The 19,172-nt window shown below is 41.8% G+C and overlaps 1 protein-coding gene across 2 annotated transcripts in view; it reads right to left on the bottom strand.

Annotated features, from left to right (window-relative positions):
* Positions 1-15,409, bottom strand: part of Kcnip4 (potassium voltage-gated channel interacting protein 4) — a 1,134,333-nt gene extending 1,118,924 nt beyond the window's left edge. For both annotated transcript variants that reach the window (XM_060365333.1, XM_060365337.1), the window contains exon 1: positions 14,699-15,409. In XM_060365333.1, coding sequence (XP_060221316.1) covers positions 14,699-14,759 — 61 coding nt within the window. In that variant the 5' untranslated portion in view covers positions 14,760-15,409. The remainder of the gene's footprint in view (positions 1-14,698) is intronic.
* Between the last annotated feature and the right edge of the window lie 3,763 nt (positions 15,410-19,172).

Below are 19,172 nucleotides of genomic sequence, written 5' to 3'. Positions count from 1 at the left end.
CAAAATCCATGTTCTTAGATGCTTTTCATTAACCACACAGCTCATCCTTGCCCTATGCTTTATCAATTCCAGCCAAGTGATTAACTACACAGGTTCATTCATGCCCCCATTCAACGGTTCCTTGAAATCTCTTTAAATCTCATTGGTTGACCAAATCCTAGCTCAAAGTACAGATTCTGTAGAAAGTCACCCTACTACTCTGGAAGACCAGATGTGTCTCTTCCAGAGAACAAGTACCTCTTCCTTGCAGCTCCCCCTTTCATACCCTGCTGCTCCCAATCTTGCTGCTCCTGACATCTGTCTACATAATAAAATACCGTTTACTAATTCCAAGTAATTACAGAAATGAATTCTACACCATTCTCATTTATCAGATGTGATTATTCCTTGTACACTATGCCAATTGCTTTAGGAACAATAGTCCAGTTTTTCCCCATGCATCCTGAAAATATAGGTTTGCTTTACTGAGTTAGAACTCAGCACACATCTGACACACCATATGTGTATAGTATATAGGTATATGGATATAGTTTTCATTTCAGGGTATCTAAAGTCTCTGAAGCAAAAGACAGCAAGTGTGAGAGAATAGAGAGATGCAGAATGAATATTGTATAAGATGAAATCATGAAAGAAATAACACTTTAACAAAGACCCGAATGAAGACAGAGGTAGTAGTTGAAGAGAGCGAACAAGGTAGGAGTGGAAGTGCAGAGAGATATAAGGGTGGAGACTGGACCTGGGGAGAGCAGGGACAGGGCACAGAAGGCCTGCAGAGAAAAGAGAAACTGTGGGTGGGAGCACTTCAGTGACAAGCTGGAGACCTAAGGCAGAATATGCCTCTGAGAGAGTTTGAGGGGGACTCTAGTTGAGACTCCTAGTAGCAGAAGCCATGGAGAATCAAAAGGACACCTTCTAAGTAGACAAGACTACTAATGGAAGGAAGAGAACACCTCCCCACCAACTAAAACATCAATCTAAAACTTACCCTGCCTACAAGACCTGCAGGGACAAAGATAGAAAAGATGGAGTAGAGATTGAGGGAATGTCCAACCAATGACTGGCCCAACCCAAGACCCACCCCATGGAAGAGAGCCAACCCCTGAAATTATTAACAGTGTTCTGCTATGCTTGCATACAGGATCCTATCAGAGTTTTTCTCTGAGAGGCTCCACCCAGCAACGTTTCAAAACAGATGCTGAGACTCACAGCCAAACATTAAGTGAAGCATAGGGAGTCTAGTGGAAAAGTGGGAGGAAGGATGAAAGGACTTAGAAGTGACAAGAGCTCCACAAGAAGACCAACAGAGCCAACTAACCAGGGATCAGAAGGGCCTGTGGAGTCTGAAGTACCAACAAAGGACCATGCATAGAATGAACCCAGGTCCTCTACAGAGATGTAGCCAATGTGAAGCTCAGGCTTCATGTGGGTTCCCTAGTAAGGGGAGTGGGGGCTATCTCTGACATGGACTCTTTTGCCTGCTTTTTGATCACTTCCCCCTAAGGGAACTGCCTTGCCAGGCCACAGGGAAAGAGGACCAACTCAGTCCTCATGCAACTTAATGAGCTGGGGTGGGTGAGTAGGGTGGTCCTGCCCTTTTCTGAAGAATAGGGGAGGGGGACTGGGGGAAGAGAGAGGGACTGAGAGGAGAGGAGGAAAGGGGCTATGACTGGGATGGAAAGTGAATAAATTAATTTATTAACTATTTAAAAGACACTCAACAGATGATGATAAGGGGCAAGAATGATCCAACCCACACAAAGAAATTAAACTCCATTGGCCTTGTGGCTTACTGTAGTCACACAGTCACAGGCAGGGTATCTGAACCCCAGTTCTGACTCTCAAGTCCGACACTTGGCCACCACACATCTTTCCTCAGTCCTGCAATAGCTCGGAATATTAGCCAGCTCCGGATTTTTAAAAGTTCTTTACGTCCATGAATCAACAGACATAACTCTTCTGCGCTAGACACTGACCTTCATAATATCTATTGAGTTTCTTTTCAAACTCTGAAGTACTCCCCATTTTCAAATCCAGCTCCCACACTTATTCTTCAGAGTTCCAACACCCAGTTCTCTCTGATATCCAATGTCATGACTATAGTCCAAATTACCTCTCTATAATCGCTTCTCTAATCTGGGAAACCAGTTTGTTTGGTGCCCAGGATTTACGGATCTTCGCTATACTTCATTTATTTCTGTTTTCCTAATGTCCGTCACAGTGCTGGGTTCATAACAACTGCATCTCTGAAAATAGATGAAACACGAATTCCACGTTTGCAACTGTCTTTGGGGGCTTGACATGGATATTTTCCCTGTACCTAAGAAATCAATATTTGTAAATATGCACATTATTTTTCTTTGAAACCGTTCCTCCTTCTGTACCTCTTGTTGCTCATCAAACCAGGATGTGTCTCCAGCCTTCCATATTATCCTCCAGGCAACCTACTCTTCCATCCCCTACCACCTTTACCCTTAGTTCTGTCTTTTGTTTCTCTGGCCTAGACTAATGCAACAGTCACCTAATGACATCATTCTCAAGGATGCAACTAGCTGAGCTTTGCAAAATTAATGTTCTACATTCTGCCACTTTGTGAAATTCAACTGGCTCCCTTCACTCTACAGAATAAAATCTTCACCTATTGTTACAACCCAAACAGCCCCATGCCTCCTGGTATCTCCGACACTTTGATGTTCCACAAGTCCTTAAATTTTGTAGATCTAATTGGCCTCATTTTCTTTCAAATGAACCTCCTTTTGTATTTCCCATTTGCATAAATTAAAGGAATACCTGACTTACTGAAGCCAGAAAAATCTAGATGGTTTGTCTCAGGGTCTTCCTTCATTATTGATCTCCTTAGCAATCTATCAATTGACAGCTGCAAATCCTATTGATCTCATAGTTCATAGTCTATTTATCTCATGTGTACTCTTTATTCTTCAAGCCCTGACAATGACGTACTATGTCCATCAGATTTGCCACCTGCATTTACTCTCACAGCAGGTTTCTTTGCCTGCTTTTTCACCTCTACCCTATTCCCATCCATTTTCCGCATCCCTGCAGTTATGTTGATAGTGTGGAAATAGGATCATCTTGGTTGAAATTCCTCAGCACCTTTATGCCTGTACTCCTGTAACTTTTCATCTCATTGTTCCATTCAATCCCAAACCTTCACTGCACCATGAAGAACTCTCAGGTCACTGATTGAGTAACCCTGAGCTCTCAGCTCAGTCTTCTTCCCAAAACTACTATCACCTAAATATCTGTTATTACACCTGCCATCTTGCCCAGAAAGCCTCCTCACTCAGGTGTCTTTGTAATCTAGGTGTCTTTGACCCTGTCTGACCTGTTGAATGTGACTCAGAGCATTCCCCAAATTGCTCTGTGCATGGAGCTATCAGAGGGATCTCTGTGTTCCAGATTCTAACACAGAAGCTTAAGATTCCCAGGGGATAGTTTTTATCTCTGCATTGTAGTACTGTGAATGACACTTGGCAAAATAAATCCAGCATGTTTCATGAAAAAATAAAAATAAAGACTGACATATTTGGGTATGTAGTGATATTATTTAGTGTATACCTTAATACTACTATTCTGGGAAAAGTCTGAAACTTTATGAAGCTAGCATCACATAGTAATTTTTGTGATTATAAAATAATTCTGTTATTTGCTTCCTCAGGTTAGCATTTCACAAAAGCTATTGATAAGTTAGTAGCTGATGACACCTTCATTGGAGAACGACTATGTCCTAGAGTGATATTTAACTCCTGTCTTTGAAGATGAGGGAAACCAGCAGGCTTTCTGTAATTAATACATAATGCAGATAAAGTGCAATTTAGGAGTACACCAGGAAGAAGTGATTTAAAACTTTAGTTTCATATTATAAACCACAGCATTGCCTTACTCTTTTCTCAAATATTTATTAACACGGTATCTTTCCTCTAATACATGATGGATAAGTGTGTTTTAAATGAATGATTGTTGAATAGCATCTTCAACAATCATAAAGTACTAGAAAACAAATCAAAGAAGGATGCAGAAACAAAAACACACAAAACAAAACAAAACAAAAACCTGTAACTTTTGGGTTATCTAATTCTATTCTGATATTCATAACATGCCATGATCTCTTGCTTAGGGATTCAGGTGAAAAAAATGGAGCTTTTCTTAAATTTGTAGTATTGCTAACAATTTCCACAATTCAATCTACTCACTGTAATGACTATAGGTTTTTTTTTCATTGTTTGTGTTTACTCAGAGAGATGAAGAGTGATTCTGAAAGTCTTCATTTTTTAATAACTAATATTCATTTGGAACTATATTTACAACATTAATTTAGTTAGGATAGTTTATATGGATTAGGGACAAGTTACGTCCTTCAAGTATGTCAGAAGCAGTAATAGTTACTGTCTCCTTACTTCAAATTTAGGTTGGTGGCCCTTTTAAAACAATCTACTGACTTCATCTTCAGGGAAATTGGAATTTATTTTCTACCTCCTGTGTGAAGGAATTCTTCATTCTATGTCTCTAAATATTGCGGAATTTGGCTATGTTCATTTTCTTTTCCATTTCCCAGTGGCTGGCTCTGAACTCTCCTCGTTTTATAGTTGGCTTCCAACATTTTCCTTTCTACAGCCATCAAATGAAGAAAACGCACCTGTGCTTCAGAAGTAAAGGACAACTATGAGGGCAAAGTGGCAAATGGTTATAAATCTGTAACAGAGTTCAGCTACACAGTGCGGTGCAGCAAGAAGAGCCCAGGCTCAAATGACAGGGAGTTTGTGGAGATGAATGAAGAGGAGCAGATGGTTTTGGAATTGTGATAAGAGACAGTTGATTTTCACAAGCATTTGCAGAACTTTATAAGGCATAATAGAATTCTTATGATAAATGATTGATTCTACAAAATTAGCTTTGAAATTATAGGGATGCTTTATTTAATTTAGAAATCCCTATACTGGTTTGAAATGCCTCTGCTTTTGCTAGAACATTATTTAAACTGGCAATAAGAGAAATGAGCATTCACAATTCCTTTACCACTTTTTTCAAACAGAAGTTATTATTCAATTCAAACTCTCCAAGCTCCCAAATTATATTTGCTTCATGAAGAAAGTATGTTTTTATATACTCTCTGGACTATAGGAGATGTAAAACAAATGTTAATGGCATGATTTTTTAATGTAATTAAACAGTAGGAAAAATGTTATTGTTGAAAGAATAGAGGCAAGAAGAACCTAACAACAAAACAAGCCTAGACTTTTGAGATGGTTTTTTTGTAGCTTAACTCTGAAAGGTGCCAAACAGGAAAAAATCAAGTTGACTATCAGCGGGTATTTCCACAAGTACAGGAACAGCATCCCACCCACAGGAAGTCTTCTCACTGTTAGACATGTAACTCACTTTACCCATCATGGGAATGGGTATTTTAAAAGAGAAAGTCATTTCTTCCACTATTCCAGTGTGACTAACCAGGGCATATCCAGCAACTGTCTTCTGTATAAACAGTAGGATCTCTGAAGACAGAATCTGTTTTATAAGCCTAACACTTTGTAGCCTTTTTGTAAATGTTTGAGGAATGAAACTCATTTTAACATTATGAGATATCCTACAAGATATCACCTTCACCACTGTATACAGAGGGAAAAAAAGGATTAAAGGAAGGGTGGCATTACACTCAATGACTATTTTGTTTGATATCAGCTCTTGAAATTAAATCATAAGTTCTCTAAGTCAAAAGTTCTGTCCAAACTGAACTCAGTTGTTCCTCAAACACTATCTGTCACTGTACTCCAACCTATTCTACTTTGGGACAAAATGATGCTTGCTCTTCTTTTTCTCATATCTACAGGAAACTTAACAAACCCAACGATGTAGCACTGACCAACAGACATCCTGAAGGGTGCTACACTGTTGTATTTGTTAAGCTTCCCGTAAATGTGAGACAAAAAAGATCAGAGCATCACTTTGTCCCTCCCACCATAGAATACGTTGCAGTATAGTGACACCTCTACCTTAGGGATCACCGTGATGTTAGGAAGTTGTTCATTCAACATATTTCTGGATTACTTACCAGACATACAACACAGAGAAAAATATGGGATAGAACTGCCATGGAGTAATTGCTCATGCTATCCAAGTAAAAACTCATTCATGTACAAAAGTTTAAAACCCCAATATAAAATCTGTGACAGAAAATCCATTCTGCAATGTTGATAGGTTTAATATCCAAATGTGCTATATTCACACAATTTACCATAAAACTCACATAGTCACTTGACAGGCATGTATTATTTTATGGAAAAGAATTTGATTAGGGGATATTCTTGCGGATATATTCACATGCATGGTACCATAAAAAAACAATTTGGGGATATTCTTATAGGTGCTTTAGAACGTATAACACAATCTGTGTATTATACTACAGGGAAGACATGTCAAGGATTGTCTGTAAACTCTATTAGTTATTCCATCGTTCAGATCCTATTTTGAATCCCATTTGGTCTTCAAGAATACCACTCTTAAATAAACTGCATCACTCAATGCTATTTCAGACTAATAACACTCTGACATCTGAAGATAGAGGTCTAGTTTCCTCCCAAGTCATTGTTCAAAAACCTGCAAAATGCCAGTTCTAATTCCCTAAGGACTTATTCACTGTTCATGAACAGATGGCACCTAAATACAAGAGGGGACATTTCCTTAAGCCAATTCAAATTTGAGGTAACCCAAAAGTTACAAACTAAATGAAATGTTTCCAGTGCTCACTTTTACCTAAGTGAACAATTGGAGTGGAATAAGCAAGGAAGTGGTTTCTCAAAGGTTAATAATATGGCCCAAAAGTTTTGGTCAAATGCTTTTTCGGCATCTAAGGAGATGATCATGTGGTTTTTCTCCTTCAGTTTGTTTATATGGTAGATTACATTGATGGATTTCCATATATTGAACCACCCTTGCATGCCTGGGATGAAGCCTACTTGGTCATGGTGAATGATATCTTTTATGTGTTCTTGGATTCGGTTTGCAAGTATTTTATTGAGTATTTCTGCATCAATATTCATAAGAGAGATAGGTCTGAAGGGAAAGAGGAGAAAACAAGTAACAGGACAGAAGCCTACCACAGAGGGCCTCTGAAAGACTCTACTTAGCAGTGTATCAAAGCATATGCTGAGACTCATAACCAAACCTTGGGCAGAGTGGAGGGAATCATATGAAAGAAGCACTTGTTAGTATGACCTAGAGAGGACAGGAGCTCCACAAGGACAAAATGTATCAGGGCACGGAGGCCCTCTATGAAACTGTTTCCCCAACCAAGGACCATGTATGGATATAACCTAGAACCCCTGCTCAGATGTAGCCTATGGTAGCCCAGTAACCAAGTGGGTACCTTAGTAAGGGGAACAGGAACTCAATGAATGGCTCCTTTACTTCCTCCCCACCCTTGAGGGAGGCCACAGAGGAAGACGTTGCAGTCAATCCTGAAGATAACTGATAAGCTAGGGTCAGATGGAAGGAAATGAGGACCTCCCCCATTAGTGGACTTGGAAAGGGGCAAGGAGGAGATGAAGGAGGGTGGGTGGGTGGGATTGGGAGGGAATGAGAGAGGGGGCTATGACTGGGATACAAAGTAAATAACCTGTGATTAATATAAATAAAAATAAATAAATAAAAATATGGCCCAAAAGTGTTTAAAGTGACAGTATGTCCCAGTGATCCAGATATTCAGCCACAATGGCTGTACACCCAGGAATAAAACTCAGACTTCAACATGGGCATGATGGCATAGAGAATTAAATATTTATGTTCCTGATCAAATGTCTCTTTATAATGTCAAAGTGTGTAGGGTGCTGTGGTCTTTAATCACTGACTTTTTTTTTTTTTTCAATGCAGTTTATTCAGGAACATTGAACAATCCTCGGACCCTGGGGAAAGCCAGCCCACAGCTTAAATAGCCTCTGGGTAGCCAACCCAGGCGTGCCACGGGGGCAATGCAGATAGGTCCACATACATGGAAGCAAGCCAGATCCTCGGCCTTAGCCAAATGTGGAGTTGTTCGTGACAGAGAGCACTCACCATCGGGAAGGTGGAAGGCGGAAACCAGCTCCATCTTTAAGGCATAGCATTCCGCAGCTCTCTACAGTTCCCCCTTTTTGTTTTAGACGCATCAGGCAAGAGTAGAGGTCTGATCTCTGATATTAGAAATAAATTGGGACTTTGTACAGATGTTCACTTCTTGCAGGAGTAAATTGATACCCTATGGCAAATCGCTCAACCTGGCTGTCAATGAAAGTATGCTGGACTTTGTGTCACTAGCATACAACATGAGAATTTTTCCTGTGCTGCAAATCTGTCTAAACAATTGTCGAGCTATATTTTAGGTAATTGGACTGGAGAATTCGATACCACGATGGAGCAGCTGAGAGTGGCCATTGTCACAGTAAATTCTACCAGAGTGGACGCAGGACTAGCCACAGGATTATCAGCATGGATTGCTGCAGCCATGAATCATCTGAAGGAATGGGCGGGCATGGGAGTGTTAGCAGGCCTTCTGGTGTTGGTCTCCTTGGTTTGCCTGTGGTATATATGCAAGATTAGAGTCTCACAACAGTGTGATGCAGCCATGATCATTCAGGCCTTTACAGCCATTGAAGCAGGACATTCTCCCCAAGCATGGTTGGATACCATAAAAAGCTAAAATGACACGCTCAGGATGCGAGGCTAAGCACTGCACTCAGGGTCAGCCGCTTTGGACCCAGAGAAGAGCATGTCTGATTGCATGCGGGTTGATGCCCCAGGTCCCGCCTCTGAGAAAAAGGTATCGGACGGGTCTGATGCTCTTTGGGTGAATCACTGACTTTTTACTTACTCAGTTCCCTAATACTGTGCATGCATTTGCATGAAGATCGGCCATGGAAAAGAGGCTCTGCAACAAAGGAGCTAGCCACAGCCACTGGAGTAAAGGACTGAACCTTATCTCTCTTCAGCCTTCCCTCCTGATACAGCCTATTCTCCCTGTAAATGCTGATAGGAGAGAAAAGGAACCAAAAAAAAACAGATGTGTGTCCACAGAATAGGGTCCCAGTGGTTTGAGTTTTCTATTCATTTCTATGGCTACTGCTCCAATGGGAGGCGCTTTCACGGGGATGAGCTTAATAACAAAGATAACAACAATGATAGCAGACATGGCAGTGCAGATGCATAGACAACGGGTTGGGAAGTGTTGGGAAAGGACGACTTCTATAATGAACTCAGCAGCAACCAAAGTCCCAGTTCAGAGTGAATACTTAACCAGTTTTATACTGACTCATTAATTTTGGGTGACTGGGCAGGGACCAGAAGTAACAACTACGCACTGTGAATCCACTGGATTACTGAACTTGGAAGTAAATAGATCTGGAAGCTATTAAGGATGAAAGAGTATCACAGTATACAAAGACAATTCTGACTATTGCTTTAAACACAGAGAAAACACAGAGTAGCTACTCAAGTCTTCTCCACAGAAAATGTACAGTCTCCTAGCAGTGAGGCTACAGATGTTCACAAAAGTCCAGTCTTGATGCAGTGTTTCCAAACTCAGGGACATGATCCTCCGAATAAAGAGGATAGGAAAAAAAAAAAAGCCACTTCCTAAAAAGGGTATATCAAGCAACTGAATATAAATTGAAATTCAAGTTCTTTCATAGGTTTATCATGGGGCAAAATGATTTAAATTCAATAAATGTCTTTTAGGCATTTACTAGTTTGAGAAGCATTGTGTAAATATTAACTAGAAGGATAAACATGAGTAATTTGTGTAGGGTATATGCTAATGAGGAACTACAATTTAATAACTGTAAAATGCCAAGCTTATTTTGCTTTGTTCAGATTCAGATCAAAATAAAAAGAAAGTTATATAAGCAAAGCTAAAGAGCAGTTTTTAGTCGGAGAGAAGGGACAATGCAGAAAAGTAGCATGAAGAGGAGATAGAATTTGAGATGGGTCTGGATAGATTTGCAGACAGACAATCACCAAGTAACATCAGGGCAGGAAGCTAATCCTGAGCAGTGGGGAAACACAAAGTATGATTGGGAATGAGGAGGAAATCCAGTTCACCTACATCAAGGCACGGACTGGCAGAACAGGAGAAGATAATCTAGAGGTGGAAGATGATCACATTATCATGGGAACCTTTCGTATCTATCTAATACAAACTTATCTTTCGTTCTACAAGTGGAACCAAAGGAAGGCAGTAAAATACATTATCCAGGAGAATGAGACTTAAGTCAACTGTTAGTAAATATAGTTGACTTTAAGTGCGAGAGGGTAGGGAATGAGGAGTTGAGCATACTGCCTGGAAATGATGCTATGAACATAACATTAGTTGAGAGGAAATTGAGGTAAGAGACAGGAGTACATAAACACTGGTGACTGATTCAACACCACAATGGAAGTCCCATCGAGAAGAATCTCCTCCAATCATTTTCAATCTGTAGGTCTCAATTAATGTGACACCATGTAAATAATAACTTGTTTCTAAAAGACATAACATATCTTCTCTAGTGATGGTTTGTTTTAACTTTCCAGTACTAGTAAAACTTGCTGATTTGTCTGAAATCTTGGTAATAAAAATGTCTGACTACCACTCTGGAGGAGCAATGGGCTAGACTGCACTGAGAAGACTTGAACACAAAATTAGAAATTAAAATAGCAGTTTGCCTAAGAGGAGAGTACCCAGAGCAAAGATAATTAAAAAAGAAGTTGGTGAAAGTTGAATAGAATGTGTAAAAGAAAAGAAGCAAAGGTCGTAAAAAGAGTCACCCGGAATCTGAGAGAGAGAGAGAGCAGAGTAAATCAGTTCCACAGAGAGCCTCGGGAAAGCATGCAGTCATTACCAGAGATTGAGACAATGCATGTGAGTCCTCAAACTAGATTCCAAGAAATGCAGTAATAACCAGGAATCAGAGGCCAGACTCTCCCAGGGCTTTTCGTCAGCTAAGGCACATTGGTGAGCAGATGAAGTACCACAGCGAGTTCAGGACAATGTAGCGGAAGACATTAGGACCACTAACCAAAAAGCCATTTCGAAAAATAAATGGGTGATTCACGCTCAAGGGTGAATAAATATGTAGAAAAGGGTTCAGTTGAACAACTGTAAGACATTTTGGAGGCCTAATAAAGGCCTAGTGAATGAACAGTGCTCATATATTCACCTCTTCGGCCCCCTCTCTCTCAGGCACGGACGCACACGCCTCGTGCACACACACACACACATACACACACACACACACACACACACACACACTGATGTTGAAAATGATCACTAAGGAGGAGAGATATTGGGTAAACAAGTCAATGTACTGTGAAATATTGAAAAGCAATATTATCCACATGTTATGAAAACCAGAAAGAATGAGGAAACCAAAATGACATAAACAATGAGTTAGAAAGATTGTGTATTGTCCAGAAATAATATTTTCAGAACAAACCAACCACTATCTGTCTTAAATTCTTCAGAAATCTTGCACACATGTTTTATCTTGCATGGTTCATTAATGCCCTAAACAGCTATGCCTTATTTTATAAATAAGAGTGTAATCATTGACCAGTAAAAGAAATAGCACAGAAGGGAAAAAATGGGCATCTCTGAAGTATAATATTTCACAATATGTATTAAATACTCCCTTTCATTTGTGTGACATAAAGAAAGTAGAATATATTATACAATGAAAAGTTTTTACCAGGTTCAAAATAAAATTTTGACTATTACTCATAGGGAATTGCTAATTTGACTTTTCTTGAACCTTAATGAACACAAAACTTTAGCTAAAGCTGCAATAAATCCATCAAATTATGACTCAAAAATTCCAGCAATTTTTCATACTACTATTGAAACATGTATTTTTCCTCCCCATTTTACTGTAGATTACATTACATAACATCTGCCATCCATAAGTTAGGTGACACAAATTAAGGACGCCGATGAATAATTTCACAGGGCTTTTTCCTCTGACCTTCTTCCTGATTTCTTTAAATATGTGATTGAATTCTCTCTATCTCTATCTTTCTCCCTCCCTCCCTTTTTCCCTCCTTCCATCTCTGTCTCTCTGCCCTCTACACACACACACACACACACACACACACACACACACATACTGGTAGTAGGAATATATTAGATTTTACAACAGGGTATGAAAATAATGGACTAGAAGATAAAATGAAGAATATATTAGGACAATTTGCGTACAACACAGAATCTGATGAGTGTCAGTGTAGGTCCAAGTCTAGGATGTCCACCACCATCAGTATTTTGTGCTCTGTAGCATTCACACTATCAGCTGCAGTGACCTAGAAGGTGATGCATGTATGCACACTAAGTGCTTTTGTGTGTTGAAAAGTGCACAGAATGGAAGCTTAAGCAACATAATTAACTCTTTGGCCACCATTTCTGAGGTTTTCCCCACTATTTTATACAAAAGGGGGGAGGTGATTTCTTTCACTTCTCCACAGAAGATTTTTCAAAGTTTTGCCTCCAAATGAAATCATAATACACATGCACACTCATAGAAGAGAAAGAGAGGGAGGGAGAGAGATTTCTCCAATTCTCATTTTTTTCTCTTCTCCTCAATTTCTCTATCAGACCATTTCTGTTAATATTAGATTGGATCATTTTATAATTCTCTAGTCCTAATGTATACCCTGAGGGTATATGTAGGGTAAGACCATCAAGCTGGACTCATTGAAAAAAGAACAAGAGTTGGGGCTACTGTTTTAAATCAAAACCTAAGGCCTTTAAAATTGACAGTCGTCTATTTTTCCCCTGATGACTGCAAATATGAGCACAGATAACCAATGTTCTAAACAATGTTTAGTCACATCTAGTATTACCCATTAGATCAGTAGCAACAAGAACAAAAGTTTATGCTCTCAACTGTTGTTTGTTGTCCTATCGTTACATATTAATTACCTCAAAAATGTCTGCACACAACTAAAGAAAAAAGTGTTAAACTTTTCACTTTCATGCTCATCTTAGCCAAGATGTAATCAACATCTTTCTATTCTCCAAGAAATCATTATACGCTGATGCTAGAGATGATATGGCATTTTCTAATTTTTTAATATTTTAATTGTTGCATATTCCTCAGATATGACTGCATTTGTGTTTCTCGTTTACAAAAATTCTTATTGCCATGGCACAGGACGGAAAGTGAACTTACAAACGCAATCCTCATCTGGCTGACTGGGCCCAAGTGAAGAGCTGTTCTTACTGAGGAGGCAAATATTATATGCCACCAACTCCAGAGCCTGTGCCCCCACAATCTATCCCAGCTCTGAGTCCACACCACCGCCCTGAGCCCTGAACACACAGGCTCTCCTGACTACCCAATTCACAATAGAAGGAACTGCAAAGACAGGAAGGAACCGTATGCACTCAGCCTACAACTCTAACCCTGAAAGCGTCATTCTGACAGAGAGAGAGATTTCAGTCTCTAAAGCATTACACCTGTCTTTCATGAACTATTCCAGGTATGCTGGGTTATAAAAAATGAGGCAGCTGCTACTCTGAGAAAAACACCAACAGAGGTAAAATTTGGGGCACAGGTGGTAATGGTCTTGTTAGTGTTCAAAAGTCCGTGGAGAACTAAGACTTTAGAATTTCACACTCAGAGACAAGCACCCTCCTGGTTACACCAAGCTTAACTATCAGAGGGAAAATATCGCCGAATGTCCATTTCTTTTGCATTTCTGAGTGCCGGATTCAGTTGTTCAGCGTCTCAGTTTCCTCTAGATAATGGTTAAAAATCTACTTTCTTGTAACTTTATCACCCTCAAGGCCATGCTTTGACCCTGAAAGGCCAAATGACAGGGTAGCTACTCGTGACTTCTTAGCTTATATAATCTTCCTCACTCACATTCTCCACAACCACCTTGATCCTATTTAGGGTCCTCTAAAAAAATTCTGTACACATCAAAGCCATCTAAAAACAAACTGATGTAACCCAAGGTGGTCTGTGGGAGGACATCAGTTCTGTGTTGGGTCCTGCTGAACTCAGAGAACAGTTCCTGTCCCCGCATATTTCCCTGCGAGACACGCTCTTTGCAAGAGTGCCCAGTACCTTCCCAAGGCTGTACTATATAAAATTATTTCCAAGTGTCACTAAGGACCATCTTCTCCGAACACACTAAAGGGAAGGTAGCGATAGAAGACAAGCGCGCCTGCAAAAGGCTCTGACGTGGGCAACCTCCAGACTGTGTATCACCCGGAGGATCAAAATAGAGTTCCAGTGAAGTGTTTGGGAGCATCAAGGAAGTGTGGAGGGGGTGGATCAACACCATTTTGGCTCATTTATCCCCAGGTGTTAGGGGAAGGAAGTGTGCCTGTGAAAGGCATCTGGTAAAAGCAAAACACAACCTCAGAAATTTTCAGGGAAGGCAAAAAAGTACGCACGGGATCGCAGCGGACCCTGCCACCAGCGAGTTTCAAACACACTTCAAGCCTTTTTTTTTTTTTCCTTTCCCTCTTAGACCCTGCCATGCACCCCCATTCCTTGGCTCCTCCATGCCCCCGCTCCCACCTCCCTTTCCGAGTCCCACACGGGTCATCACTCTCTCTCATGCAGCGGTGGCAACAAGCGTCCCCCCGCCCCCAGCGTGGAAGGGGCACGGATCACAGCGAGGGAAGGACTGTGCCAGCGGGGCGTCCGCTCGCGTGTCCGTCGCGTCCTACCGCCTGTGGAGCTGGCCTCCTCCAGCTGAGCCGAGATGCTTTCCACTCTCCTCACGTTCATTCTGGGGGACGCTGGGTGCGGGAGCGACACTCTTAGAGTCCACTGGCCCACGGGCGTCTGACGATGGGTTTGGCACCGGAGCGCACAGCCACTCTGTCCTGGGCGGCCAAGGCGCTGAGAGCTGGAGGCGGTGGCGGCGGCGGGCAGGGCGCGCGGAGCCGCTGCAGGTGCGGGCGGAGGCCGGCGGGGGGCGCCGGGGGCGCTGTGCCGCGCTGGGTGGCAGGGCTACGCGGGTGGGGGGGGGCCAAGACACCCGCCGCTGAGAAGCCGGGGCGCTGTACCGCCAGACAGAGCCAGGCGCCCCCCGCCCCTGGCAAGCTAGGCACCGCCTCTGCCACCTGCTGCCAAGTCACCAAAGGGGAAAGTGGAGGAGTCTGTAGCGGCGCCGCAGGTGACGGCAGATGTACCAAAAAGAGACCCGAAGCGGCTTAAGGCTAAGCAGGGCGCCTTTTGAGATTTTCCAGTAACCCCTTTTTGCATCACATAAAGCCTGGCTCTGGGCTGGTTCAAGAGGAAGTCTTTGGCAAAGAAATATTCTGCGGGGTCTCTAGGAGGTCAGATTCTGGCCTTGATTCGAAGGACACCAGAAAGCAAGTACAAGAAGATGCCCTTCTCGGGAATCAGGCAGAGAGCCAGCAACTCCTAGACAGGAAACTTCCCAAGCGCAACTCAGTCATGAGACTCAGAGCGAGGTTGGAGAAAGTGACTTCGAGACACTGACTAGACAGGGTCAAGGTGACCACAGCACCTTACACGGAGCAGCTGACTAAGAGACGTTTCCCACAAGCTCCTTCTTCAAAGGGGAGGTTTCACTGGAGGTCGCTCTGTTGGAAGGCATGGCTGAGATCCCAGCGGAATTCATCACCCAGGGCTGCTTGTCTTACTAAGCAAACCAAGGCCAGCAATGGCTGAAAAGCAGAAACAACCCAATAAACCACTTGTGGCCATGGTTACTGTTAAGAGAGAGAGCTGAGCATTAAAACACAGGCTTCTCTGCCCTCAGGAGTGAGACGTGCAGTGCCTCTTTTGAAAAGAAAGGTCGAGTTGACCGGTTCTGTGGGCCAGCAAAGCAAATTAACATTTGTTCGCACTCTCAGCGGCAAGGTCAATTGACCCCAACAAGATGGAAGCAGTGTCTAAGGGTTTGGAAAGCCAGCCTCTCTCCGTGTACCCTCCTGCTTACACAGCACGGTGAAACCTTGCCTCTTTCTCCAGTTAGAACTCAGCTGCCAGTTGTCCTTTCTTTCACCCGGAGTCCCAGAAGGAGCTTACTCAATGGTTTCCACACTCACGGTTGAGGAGACAATTCCAATTCCTCCACTGCCTGCATTCAGATCCCACATTCACTAATTACAGATGACGTGACTTCATCCAAACTTTACATGAGCTGTCATCTGAATCTACTTTATAGGTTTGTTGTGATTTAAGGAAACCAGTAGAAGTATGGGCAAAAGTAGCACCAGGACAGGGGAAAGAGAGCAGCTGTGAGGATAGCATGTTTTGAAGGACTGAAGAGGTTTCCACGCGTGGCTGGAGCAGGAAAGGAGGAGGAGGGATAGGACAAGAGCCAGATGATTAGATCGGGCAGTCTAAACGTCTGGCGAGTCGTGCATATAAACTTCTGAATAGTGTCTGGTCCTAACTTCCTCCCAACAACCTCCTCTGTCCCTCCTAGTTCATTCTGGTCTCGTGGCAGGACTTCAATAGTCTCAAAGCAAGCTTCCTGCTAGTAAACCCTTACCATAAAGGTCCGCAGCTCTTATTCTGCGGAGGCTCACTAATTCCTCTCAAGTTGTGAAGTCCACTCTTTTCTCTGTACCAACTTCTAAAACTACCTTCATCAGGTGTGGGGTTTGGGCCCCAGCTGGCTGAGCAGGAATCTTAATTAACTGTGTGCCAGCGTGAACAACTTAAGCTTTCTCATCCCAAAATGCACGAAACAGTAGCACCTTCCCCTCTGAACATCTGGCAAAGAATAAATGAGAGTGCATGTGCGATTTGCTTCGGGGGGGGGGGGGTGCTGGCACATATGTGGAGCTCACTGAAGGATGCAGAAAAGAGAACTCTCACCTGTACCATTACCATTGCCACATTCCTTCCTGATGAAACCAAAGAAGATAAAAAGGAAACAGCTCATTCTAAAACATGTCTGCCCTCCTTATTCACATCACGAGAAATATACTACCCCTTGGCCACCCACAGAATTTGCAGAACTATTTTTTGTGTGCCATTCCACTTTTTTAAGACCTGCCAGTGAGGATTAGTCTGCTTGGATCCTTCTACGGTTGTATCTGGACTGGCTGCAGATTCGGCAACAAAATCTTCTAAAGTGGAGACTATACTGGAGAAGTGGCAGTACAGTAAGCCTCCAAAACTTTTCTGTGGGATCTGGGTTACTACAACGTTCATGTCAGATTTCTTCATAGGGGCTCTTGGTCTATGAAAAATAATACAGAAAATTCCCTTCTGCTGCTACGGCTTTTAAATTTATTTCATTTTTATCTGTACGATGGTTTTGCCTGCATGTACATCTGTGTATCGAAAGTGTACCTAGTTCCCATGGAGTCCAGAATAGGGTATTAGATGCCCTGGAAACTGGTGGTTGGAGTCTGTCGGGTGGGTGCTGGTGTTGGAGCCTGGGCCCTTTGCAAGAATAGCCAGTGTTGTTAACCACTGGGCCATCTCTCCAGTCCTGTTTGCTGAAACTTCTACTGTCATTTTTAATACTTAGCACTGAAGGTCTAGAGTAAATAATCTTGCTCATTCCATTTCTTTATTGGCTCTCCGGGTGTCCCAAGTAAAGGAAATACTCATTCTCTGAAGCTAAATCCATCATGGCTAGTCTTCCAAACTCAATATATGCACAAAGATTCCCATTTTTATGGTTAACTCCAATTATTCTTCATATTGCATGTTTTTAGTCTATGGTCCCTTCTAGAGATGATATAAAAATCAGATGCAAAAATAGTAAGTAAACCATGTCTTAGCCATTATCCTCAGATTTTTATGAATATTCCCTCATTTAATCTTTACAAAACCCTATGGGGCCACATCTATATTTACCAGAAAGTCACTAATCATTTCTCAGCTTCAACTCTTCATGTGTTAAAAAGGAGAACTTCTTTTTTGCAAGGTCATTGTGATGATCACATAAGATAATGAAAATGAAAGCTATTTATAAACCAATGGATATTGTCATAACATCCAGGATTACTTTATTGTGCTCTGAACAATTATTGCCTATTACTGGTTATTTCTGAAAGCCCCTACATTCAGAAGTTCTCCTTTGCTCACCAGGGCTTATACAATAATAGTAAAACTTAACAGTATTTAATAGTGATTGAGTACTTAGCATGCACTCGATTAAAACTCTGTGTCACTACATTACTCCACACTAGGAAGGAATGCTTTACATAACTATTTTATGCTGATTCAAATATGAGACTGAAACTCACAGAAGTGAAGTTGCCCAAGTTCAGCCTGCTCTGAAGAAGTGCCTCTGAGGTTTGACCCTGCATTCATCTCTTGACAAACTGGAGCTGTCAATCACTTCTTGGTGGTCCTCAGACTTTAACATATAGAATCACACAGGCACTTAGTGTAAAACTCCTCTGCTCCAGCCTTGATGATGGATTCGTTGACTTGGGGAAGAAGTCAAAGATAGTCTCTTACATTAATAGATTTTATCATTTCGACCAATTTTAGACTCTTAGGAAAGTTTACCTGAGGCACTTAGTTCCCTCCACAGAACATTCCTTCCTGTGTTTTTCCAGTTTTTAAGGTTTCTCTGTTACAATTCATAGCTGATAAGCCAATAGCACAATGCATTTTACTAACGTCTACAGTTTATCTAGGACTTGTGAGTTTATAGGGAAAGAGATATTTCTTAGAGAGAAAGGCAGGTGAGTATAAATACCTTTCCACACATAGATCTCTACTTTATAGCTTGAGTTTGTACTTGCAGCCTATAGAACGGGGGGATAATAAACCACTGCTGTTTAAACCACACAGCCTGCGAATTTTTTACTGTTGTTGCTATGACAGCCAAGAGTACCTCACTTCAACATATTACAAAGGCGCAGCCTGGGAGACTGTGTCTTATCTTCATCTAGGAGCTTGTCAGGAATTCATAGTCTGGGTCTGACTTGGACTTCCTAAATCAGTGTCCCTATCCCATCTACCAACACCCTCAGGCCCTTCCAGGTACATAGATGACCCTGGAGAGGAGGCCATTCAACATGGCCCATGCTATATAACCCTAGGGTTCCTCTGGAGCCCATTGGGTGGGAAAGAGACTGGCATAATAATCCCAAACAGTTCAATGAACTTGACATTGGTAAGACAATCCCATTTTCCTCCTGTGTCAGCCCCTACTCAAGTGGATGGAACAGCTTATTGTCTATCAGTATCCAA

The sequence above is a fragment of the Meriones unguiculatus genome, chromosome 12 (assembly GCF_030254825.1).
Source record: "Meriones unguiculatus strain TT.TT164.6M chromosome 12, Bangor_MerUng_6.1, whole genome shotgun sequence".
Classification (NCBI taxonomy): domain Eukaryota; kingdom Metazoa; phylum Chordata; class Mammalia; order Rodentia; family Muridae; genus Meriones; species Meriones unguiculatus.
The sequence above is the reverse complement of the archived record's forward strand: the minus strand, read 5'-3'. Positions and strand labels throughout refer to the sequence as shown.